Raw genomic sequence first — 10,724 nt, 5'->3', positions numbered from 1 at the left:
GGACCAGCATACATATTGCATCAACATTCGATCGTCAAAACAAATTTGCTTGCGTTGGACCCACACACAATTTGTCAATCGGTCAAAAAAAGGCTCTTGTCGATTATCGAAATGCTCCAAAATTACGATCGCGGTGCTTCGAAACACGTCCATGACATAGTGACAGATGATAAATCGTGGATTTACGCGAATGAGCCCAAAAGTAAACAGCAGTCGACTGTGTCCACTGGGTATTTCAAGATGAGCAAACCCAACAATATTTACTCGCACTTCCAACCAAATGATCGCCTGTTTTTTCGTAAAAAACTGACATGTCGCAATCGTACCACTAGAACAACGCAGAACAGTCAATTCTAAGTGGTACACAACCATTTGTTTGCCAGTTGTCTTCCAAGAAATCAGGAAAACCCATAACCGAAAATGGATCACTCTTCACCGCGAAAATGCAAGCTCTCACACATCGGCTCAAACAGTTGCATTTTTGAGCACTCAAAACATCGATTTGATGAGTCATCCGCCGTATAGCCCTTACTTGGCACCGAGTGACTTCTTTTTACTCCCGTACTTAAAAAATTAGCAGGTCAACTTCTTTCGACGGCTGGAGCTGAACAGTTGATGCGTTCAGAGTGCATGTTCTAGAGATACCTCAATCAGAGTGGCAAATTGCTTGGACAATTGGTTCAAACGCATGCAAAAGTGTTTCGATCTTAATGGGGAATATTTTGAAAAACAATAAAGCGATTTTCCATTATTAAAATTTGTCTTTGTTCTCTAATCCCGAAATATAAAATTCTATGGTGGCAGTCGTGGAAGAAATCGTTGTGCAAAATTTTGAGAAAATCGGTTGATAAGTGTGCTTGCAAAGGCCCAAAAAATGGAGATCGAGCCACATTTACATATGACAGCTATATGTAAATCGAAACCGATTTCTATGTAATTCACCTGCGATCTCAAACGACAGAGCAAAAACCGCAGTGCAAAATTTTGTGAGGATCGGTTTACCAATAACCAAATACAATAGTTGCAGTATTAGCCAAAATCGAACGTACAATATATGTAATGGAGTTAATTATATTTATGAAGATATTATTACTCTATAGACTATTTGGTTCAATGCTTTCTATTCAAAGAAAAGCACAGCAAAGAACTTTCAAACGTAAGACAATTTGTGATTCGCCAAGGATCTTCTTCAACGGAATTTGCAAATGAAATATGGTGCTTTACATACCAACCCAACTTAGTGGGTCCACCATAGATCATATTTGTCGAGTTCTTTTCCTGATATCTCTTTATAGGCAAACAAAGGATAAAAGAAAAGAATTGCTATAATATTGGAGCTATACCAAGTTAAGGTCCGATTCGGGCCATAACTGAATTGAATGTTGGAGACCATAGTAGAAGTAGAAGAAGAATTGCGCCCTTTAGGGGCTCGTGAAGTAAAATAGGGAGATCGGTTTATATGGGAGCTATATCAGGCTATAGACCGGCTCTGAGCATATTTGACACGTATGTTGAAGGTCATGGGAGAATCTGTTGTACAAAATTTCAGCCAAATAGGATAATAATTACGCGTTCTGAAGGCTCAAGAAGTCAACATCCAAGATCGGTTTGTATGGCAGCTATGTCAGGTTATGGATCGATTTGAACCATATATAGCGCAGTTTTTAGAAGTCATAACTTAACACGTCGTACAAAATTTCAGCCAAATCGGATAAGAATTGCGCCCTCTAGAGGCTCAAGGCGCCTAGATAGGTTTATATGACAGCTATATCAGGTTATGAACCGATTTCAACCATTCTCAACACAGTTGTTGGAAGTGATAATAAAACACTTCGTGCAAAATTTCAGCCAAATCGGATAAGTATTGTGCCCTCCAGTGGCTCAAGAATTCAAGATCGGTTTATATGGCAGCTATATCAAATCATGGACCGATTTAGCCCATGTACAATCCCAACCGACCTACATTAATAAGAAATATATGTGCAAAATTTCAAGCGGCTAGCTTTACTCCTTCAAGAGTAAGCTTGCTTCGACAGACAGACGGACGGACGGACAAAATCGGGCGTATATATATATGGGAACTATATCCAAATCTGAACCTACATATTGCAGTATCAAAAGGCTTCTTCTCTAGGTCAAAGAAAGATACTTTTGTCGAATTCAAAGACGATTGGATGAAAATTGCGACCTTTACTTTGTACTGAAATTAAAATGGTCAGTGAGCCGAAAAGACAGACGGACCTTAATTGAATCAAAAGGTGACTCTGAGTCGATCCGTATAATTATTCATGGGTCAATATCTCTTTCTTCTGGGTGGTATACACAAATGCACTACGTTATAATACCCTGTACTGCACTAGTGGTTTAGGGTATACTAACTTCTAAATTGCCCATGAACATTCCATTAAGCAACACAGGGGATACTTCTCTCATACCGATGAGTGCAGGCTGATCAATAATTAAACTCAATTCTTCTTTTATGCCGAGTCTGAACGGCGTGCCGCATAGCACCACCACTTGGTAGAGAAGTTTTAACGTGGCAGGATACCTCACAAATGTAGCCAGCATTAGTAAGGGGATATCCACCGCTGAACATTTTTCTGAGGTTCACGCCGGGATTGAACTCAGGCGTTCGGCGTCTTAGGCGGACAAGCTAACCTAGCGCCATGGTGGCCTTCTGTGTAGGGTATACAAATATGTATATTAAAATTTTTTCTTTATTTTGCCGGAGCAAAGCAGTTTTGATCAGACCTCATAAATATCTTCTCAGACAGCCAGGCAGCAATAAAATCTTTGGAGAATGTATTTCTAAATTCAAAAACCGCCCTCGACTGTTGCAGATCTCGCAGTTCAAAATTCACCTGTTGTGGGTGCCGGGCCACAGAGATATCTCAGGGAATTGTAGAGCGGACGAGCTTGCGCGACTAGGAACTATCTTACCTTCCAAGGGAACTGCAATCTGTGGGTATGGCTCTATCTACATATAAGCTAAGTCTTCAGGATCAGGCCCGAAGGGCAACGGATGATACGACTAGATGGCCATAAAGGAGGGTTGTGGACATTCCAAAATCGTGTGGGCTGGTCTAGACTTGAAGAGGTCTACCGCTTTACTGCCGCTGACTGGAACAGACGTCTCACTCATTTTGGTCGTCATGACAGATCATTGTCTGCTCGTAAAGCATGCTGACAGGCTGAAGGTTGCCAGCAACGACTTTTGCCGTAGCTGTGAGGAGGTCGAGAAAGAAGAGACTGTAGAACATCTGCTGTGTGTGTGCCCCGCATGGGCAGTCAGAAAGAGTTCCAATTAAAGTTCTCAATTCTTTGAGAACTTGCAAACTTTAGTGGATGCGATGGTTCAACGGTTCCTAGGAACTAGAAGGAATATTCTTCTCCTGATCCTGTGGCAGACTATTACTTAAGCCTAACCTAACCATGGTCCAGATTGCGGTATATTCGGTTATAGCTGCCATATTGACCGATATAAGGTAACAAAGCAGGCCTATTTGTAAACCGATTTCGGTAAAACTTAGGAAAATGAGTTCCATTAGATACCTTGACATACATTTCAACTATGGTCTCGATCGGATACTGCTGCCATATACATACACGCAAAAACAAAAATTCCCAATTGAAATTGAGGTGTTTGAAGCTCTCGAAATCTCAAACACATCGGACCAAACTTGGATATAGCTGTCACATAGATCGATCTGCCAATTTAAGGTTTAAGCCCATAATACCCTGTGCCATAGTAGTGGTGGATTAATTAATGCCCCTTTATTTATTAATCCACCACTGCTATGGCACAGGGTTTTATAACTTAGTGCATTTTTTTATATCACCCAGATCGAAGGGAAATAGATAAGTATTCGGATCGATTCATGATTTTCTGATTCTGTTTAGCTTTAACCATCTGTTTGTCTGTCCGTGTTTCAGCGCGTCTGTCTGTGTCTCCGTTTGTCCGTCTTAAGTCCGATTTGGACTTGGAGAACTTGAAATGCAAGAACAAGTCCTCGAACTGTGCTACGGTAGTTTAAAATCGGTACATAACCTGATATAGCTGCCATATAAACCGATCTGAGATCTTGAATTATTGAGCCTCTAGAGGGCGCAATTCTTATCCGATTTGAATGAAATTTTGCACGACGTGTTTTGTTAAGATTTCCAACAACTGTGCCAAGTGTGGTTTAAATCGGTACATAACCTGATATAGCTGCCATATAAACCGATCTGAGATCTTGACTTATTGAGCCTCTAGATGGCGCAATTCCTATCCGATTTGAATGAAATTTTGCATGACGTATTTTAATATGACTTTCAACAACTGTGTCAAATAAGGTTCAAATCGGTTTATAACCTAACATAGCTGCCATATAAACCGATCTGAGATCTCGACTTCTTGAGCCTCTAGAGGTCGCAATTATTATTCGATTTGCTTGAAATTTTGTACGACGCATCCTCTCATGACCATCAACACACGTGTTTATTATGGTCTGAATAGGTCTATAGCCTGATACAGCTTCCATACAAATCGTTCTCTCTATTCTACTTCTTGAGCCCCCTAAGGGCGCAATTCTTATTCGAATTGGCTCAAATTTTACACAGGTCGCCATCATATAATTTAATTGTGGTCCGAACCAGACCATATCTTGATATCGCTCTAATAGCAGAGCTAATCTTTTCTTTTATCCTCTTTTTGCCTAAGAAGAGATGCCGGGAAAAGAACTCGCCAAATGCGATCCATGGTGGAGGGTATATAAGATTCGGCCCGGTCGAACTTAGCACGCTTTTACCTGCTTGAATAAATGCAACCAATACCACTGATCAACAAGTTCATTTATCTCTACAACTTTGCCATACTTTTAGCTCCTCTTTTCACATCTAGGACAACTGTGGTGTCGTCACATTATACCCACTGTTTCTATTGTGCAGTGTTCTGCTCTTATCCCTAGAGATTCAGTGAGGTTAATACTCTTACGGTATAAATGTGTCCCATGCTTAAAAGCGCGCTTGCCCTTAGTTTGAGTATGTGAGAAAGTGTAACCTAATGTAGGTTGGTAGGTGTGTGGGTGTGATCTCGAACAAATGTAACTTAAATTGCTACACGACACAGTTACAAATGTTGGCCAGTGTAAGTATGTTGGTGCCGTATTTAACCCTACTCTGCTTCCTCTCACTTCCGATTGAAGAATGAAAAAGCAAAAAGGAAAATACTCGTAAATATTCGCTTCTGCCACTGCCACCGCCTTGGCTGAGGCAAGCCATCCTAACATTGTTACAATTGTTAATGCTCGCAATCAGCGTTTGTTTTTCTCCGGCACAACAACAAAGGAGTAAAGGTATAATTTTCACTAATGGATCAAAAGACATACACATGCAAACGCCGCTCCGTACACATGCACACATGCATATGTCTTCTGCTGCCAGGACTACAATTGTTTGTCGGTGTGAGCGCTGATGTTGGTGTTGCTTTGAATAACTCTGTTTGTCTGTTGGTGTTGCTATTGTAACGCGCGACTCAATAAAACTTGCGTTTCAATTAAGAAAAGTGCTTTTTTTGTGGAAACTTTTAAACTACCCACACTCGCACCTGTAACAAAAAGGTAAGCGCACGTTCCTAACCAACTTGGATATCGGCTTACATCGTGGATAGTAAATGTGTGTGCATATGTTTTGTACACTATGCGGTGGGGTATGACAAACTACTGTCTGACGGAGTAAAGAGTCATTGTTGTTGCAGAAACCAATTTATTAAGTGTCGTATGGGATGTGCCAGAGTAAAGTTCAATAAAAGGATCATTATTAAAATCGTTTCAACATAAACACAGTATCCTTTAACATGAGCTTTGGTTATGTAACTACTGAAGCATTTTGAGTGCGATTACACCCACCACCGAAGGATGGGAGTGTAATTATTTTGTCATTCCATTTAAATTACATCAATATCTTCATTTCCGACCCTACAAAGTTCATATATATAGTAAAAATTTAAGACGATCTAGCCATGTCTAACTGTTGAAATCACAAACGGGGTTTAAAAACAGTTTGCTTTAAATTTAGAGCTAGAAGACGCAATTCTTTAGCAAGCTTAGAATGGATCATATGTGCCCATAAATATAAATGGGTTAAAAAATATTGCTACTAACTTCATCTACTGTAGGGCCTAACTCATAATTTCGAGGCTTCGGAAACTATTCTAGACTACCCGGCCCATAGACATATGTATTAAGCATGCGGCTATGAGACTTATGGCGAAGGGAGAATGGTTAGAGCATGGCAGCAGCTCTTGTAGGACCCCGGAACAGTGAAACGGTCGGAAGGACGATGAAACCTCTATTAGGCGGATGCGGATCATGAGAGGACGAGGCTATTGCTGAGATGTTCCCCCTCTCTAACACTAGGAATGCAATATCAATTTTCTGGAATAATAATGAAAATGCAATTTTTAATCATCAAAAAGGACTTTATTATACCCTCCACGGTAGGATGGGGGTATACTAATTTCGTCATTCTGTTTATTATAAACGGAAATATTGATCTGAGATACATATATCTTAACAGATCTAGGATCTTGACTTCTTGAGCCTCTAAAGTGCGCAGTTATTATCCGATTTGACTGAAATTTTGAATGAAGTGTTTTGTTTTAACTTCCAACTATGCCGAGTATGGTCTAAATCGCTTCATAACCTAATGTAGCCCCTATATAAACCGATCTCCCGATTTTATTCCTTGTGCTCCCATAGGGTGCAACTTTTATCCGTCATTCATTCAAAAATGGGCTATGTCGGACTATATCTTCATATAGTCCCCATGTAGACCGATCTGCCGATTTAAGCTCTTGAGTCTGTAAAAGTCTAATTTATTATTCGATTTTGCTGAAATTTAAAACAGTGAATTGTGTTAGGCCACTCGACATCTTTGGTCCAGATTTTGATATAGCTGCCATATAGACCGGTCCTCTGGTTTAAAGGTCTTGGGCCCAAAAATGCGCATTTTTTATCAGATTGCGCTTGAATTTAGGGCAGTAAGTCTTGGGCCCATTAAAGGCGCCTCTGTTGTCCGATTTCGCTAAAATTTGGGACAGTGAGTTGTGTTCGGCCCTTCGACGTCCCTTTTCAATTTCGCCCAGATCAGTTCAGATATGGATATAGCTGCCATATAGACCGATCTTTCGATTTAAGGTTTAGGGTCCATAAAATACGGATTTATTATCCGATGTCGCCGAAATTTTGGACAGTGAGTCGTTTTAGACCCCTCGATATCTTTCTGCGATATGGCTCATATAGCTGCCATATAGACCGATCTCTCGATTAAGGGTCTTGGTCACATAAAAGGCGCATTTATTGTCCGGTTTCGCTGAAATTTAGGACAGTGAGCTGTGGTAGGCCCTTCAACATTATTCTTTAATTAGGCTCAGATCAGTTCATATTTGGATATAGCTGTCATATATACCGATCTCTCGATTTAAGGTTTTGTCGATGTCCCATAAATGGTCTCGGACCCATAAAAGGCACATTTATTATGCGATTTCGCTGAAATTTGACACAGTGACTTAGGTTAGGCTTTTCGACATCCTTATCGTATATGATCCAGTTCGGTATATATTTGGATATGGCTACCAAAAAGAACAATATTTTGTTCTACAAAATTGAACAATGACTTGTACTTATTAGACCACTAAGTATCCGTGTCGAATTTGATTCAAATCGGACCTTATTTCGAGAAAGCTGCTATGGGGGCATAAATTATGCATTTATCACCGGATTATGATGAAAGTTGGTTTACATATACCCAAGGTGGTGGGTACCCAAAGTTCGGCCCGGTCGAACTTAAAGCCTTTTTTGATGTATACCAATCATTTATGATGTATACCAATCTGCAGCTCAAAGAGTCATTTGTAGTCCCACAATTATGGGCTGGCTGGAATATAAGTTCCATGCTCAGCAGCACACAAAGGCACAGAATGTCTTATGTCCCGCTTCAATAATGAACAAGAAGCAAAATCGGGAGATCGGTTTATAAGGGAGCTGTGTCAAGTTATAGATCGACTCAGACCATATTGCACACGTTATTCGAAATTTGTGCCAAATCGGATGTGAATTGCGCCTTCTAGAGATTCAATAACTCAAGATCCAAGATCGGTTTATAAGGCAGCTATATCAGGGTATGGACCGATTTGGACCATACTTCGCATAAATGTTGGACGTGATACCAAAACACCACGTGCAAAATTACAGCCAAATCGGATAGGAATTGCGCCTTCTAAAAACTCATGGATTCAAGACCCAAGAATTGTTTATATAGCAGCTACACCAGGTTATAGACCGATTTAAACCATACTACGCACAGTTATTGTAAGTGATATCAAAACACTATGTGCAAAATTTAAGTCCAATCGGATAAGAATTCCGTCTTCTCAAAGCTCAAAAAGTCAAGACCCAAGATCAGTTTATATGGCAGCTATACCAAGTTATGGACCAATTTGAACCATACTTCGCACAGTTGTTGAAAGTGATATCAAAACACTATGTGCGAAATTTCAATCAAATTGGATGAGAATTGCGTCCTCTAGAGGCTCAAGAAGTCAAGACCCAAGACCGGTTTATATGCCAGCTATATCAAAACATGGACCAATTTGGCCCATTAACAATATCAACCGACCTACACCAATAAGAAGCATTTGTGCAAAATTTCAAGCGGCTAGCGCTCCTCCTTCAAAAGTTAGCGTGCTTTCGACGGACGGACGGACAGACGGACGGACAGACGGACGGACAGACGTACGGACAGACGGACGGACAGACGGACGGACAGACGGACAGACGGACGGACAGACGGACGGACAGACGGACGGACAGACGGACGGACAGACGGACGGACAGACGGACGGACAGACGGACGGACAGACGGACGGACAGACGGACGGACAGACGGACGGACAGACGGACGGACAGACGGACGGACAGACGGACAGACGAACAGACGGACATGGCTAGTTCGACTTAAAGTGTCACGACGATCAAGAATATATATACTTTATAGGGTCTTAGACGCATATTTCGAGGTGTTTTACACCGAATGACGTAATTAGTATACCCCCATCCTGGTATAAAAATGATCAGATGGGATTTTTATTTAATGTAAACTGAAAGTGATTTTTCAAACTACACTATTTGGAAGACTTGCAATCGATGCTCATAAAATGTTCAAATGTAGTAAACAATTGTAATTACTACGAGTAATACAATATAGTAGCTCGCCATCATATTTGATGATGAGTTAAACTTTACCCTGCATATGTATATTACAATAGAACAAATAACAATACAACTTTTTGGTATTTACTTTATCTCCACATCTATAAAAGTTTTGGATGTTCTCTCTAAGGAACAGCCGTTTCTTTCCAAATCGGAGGCTTTGTCTAATATTTGCTGAACATCTTTTGCGCTTTCCATTTCAAATAAAAGGCCTTCGCCCGTATACTGAGCTTGTAGTATTCGATATTCCAATTTGAACAAATCCAGTTTCTCTACAATAATGAAACGAATGTCGTCAACAGCATTATCACCAACGTCATAGCATTTCCGTATCAATAGCCGGTTTGTCGGGGGGTAGGTTCTCGAGGCGGGGTAATTTAAATTGCAGTCATTGTTGGACAATACCACTGTGTAAACAAAAAAAATCTTATTTTATGAAATCACCAATCGGAAGCTCATTCCTGGTTTTTAACTCACCATTTGCTTTAACAATTAAAACAAAGGCAATCGCTATTAAAAATGTTTGTTTAGTTTTCCAATTCATCATCGTCTGAAGTCACTGAAATATTTAGTGCCGCCGACCTGATGATGCTGGGACCGAAACCTTACTACGACTGTTTGCTCTTATCGATTTGTGGCATTCATAAATACAGAACAATAGCCCGGTTTTAATTTTGTTCTATGCAGAACAATACAAAGTAAAAGCGTGCTAAGTTCGGCCGGGCCGAATCTTTTATACCCTCCATTATGGATCGCATTTGTCGAGTTCTTTTGCCGGCATCTCTTCTTAGGCAAAAAAGGCTATAAGAAAAGATTTGCTCTGCTATTAGAGCGATATCAAGATATGGTCCGGTTTGGACCACAATTAAATTATATGTTGGAGACCTGTGTAAAATGTCAGCCAATTCGAATAGGAATTACGCAATTTGGGGGCTCAAGAAGTAAAATGGAGTGATCGATTTATATGGGAGCTGTATCGGGCTATAGACCGATTATTTGACACAATTGTTGAAAGTAAGAATAAAATACGTCATGCAAAATTTCATCCAAATCGGATAGGAATTGCGCCCTCCAGAATCTCAAGAAGTCAAGTCCCCAGATCGGTTTATATGACAGCTATATCAGGTTATGAACCGATTTGAACCACACTTGGCACAGTTGTTGGATATCATAACAAAACACGTCGTGCAAAATTTCATTCCAATCGAATTGCGCACTCTAGAGCTCAAGATGTCAAGACCCAAGATCGGTTTATATGGCATCTATATCAAAACATGGACCGATATGTCCCATTTACAATACCAACCGACCTACACTAATAAGAAGTATTTATGCAAAATTTTAGACGGCTAGCTTTAGTCCTTCACAAGTCAGCGTGCTTTCGATAGACAGACAGACGGACATCGACGGCTACATTAACATAAAATGTCGCGACGATCAAGAATATATATACTTTATGCGGTCTGAGACGAA

General features: G+C 40.4%; 1 protein-coding gene across 1 annotated transcript; it reads right to left on the bottom strand.

Moving 5' to 3' along the window:
• Positions 1-9,078: 9,078 nt before the first annotated feature.
• Positions 9,079-9,849, bottom strand: LOC106090826 (uncharacterized). Its single transcript, XM_013257160.2, has 2 exons — positions 9,729-9,849; positions 9,079-9,658 (listed from the first exon to the last, which is right to left on the bottom strand). The coding sequence occupies exons 1-2, from the start codon at positions 9,796-9,798 to the stop codon at positions 9,336-9,338; spliced, it is 393 nt and encodes a 130-aa protein (XP_013112614.2). The 5' UTR covers positions 9,799-9,849; the 3' UTR covers positions 9,079-9,335.
• Between the last annotated feature and the right edge of the window lie 875 nt (positions 9,850-10,724).

Source organism: Stomoxys calcitrans, chromosome 3 (assembly GCF_963082655.1).
Source record: "Stomoxys calcitrans chromosome 3, idStoCalc2.1, whole genome shotgun sequence".
Taxonomy (NCBI): Eukaryota; Metazoa; Arthropoda; class Insecta; order Diptera; family Muscidae; genus Stomoxys; species Stomoxys calcitrans.
The sequence above is the reverse complement of the archived record's forward strand: the minus strand, read 5'-3'. Positions and strand labels throughout refer to the sequence as shown.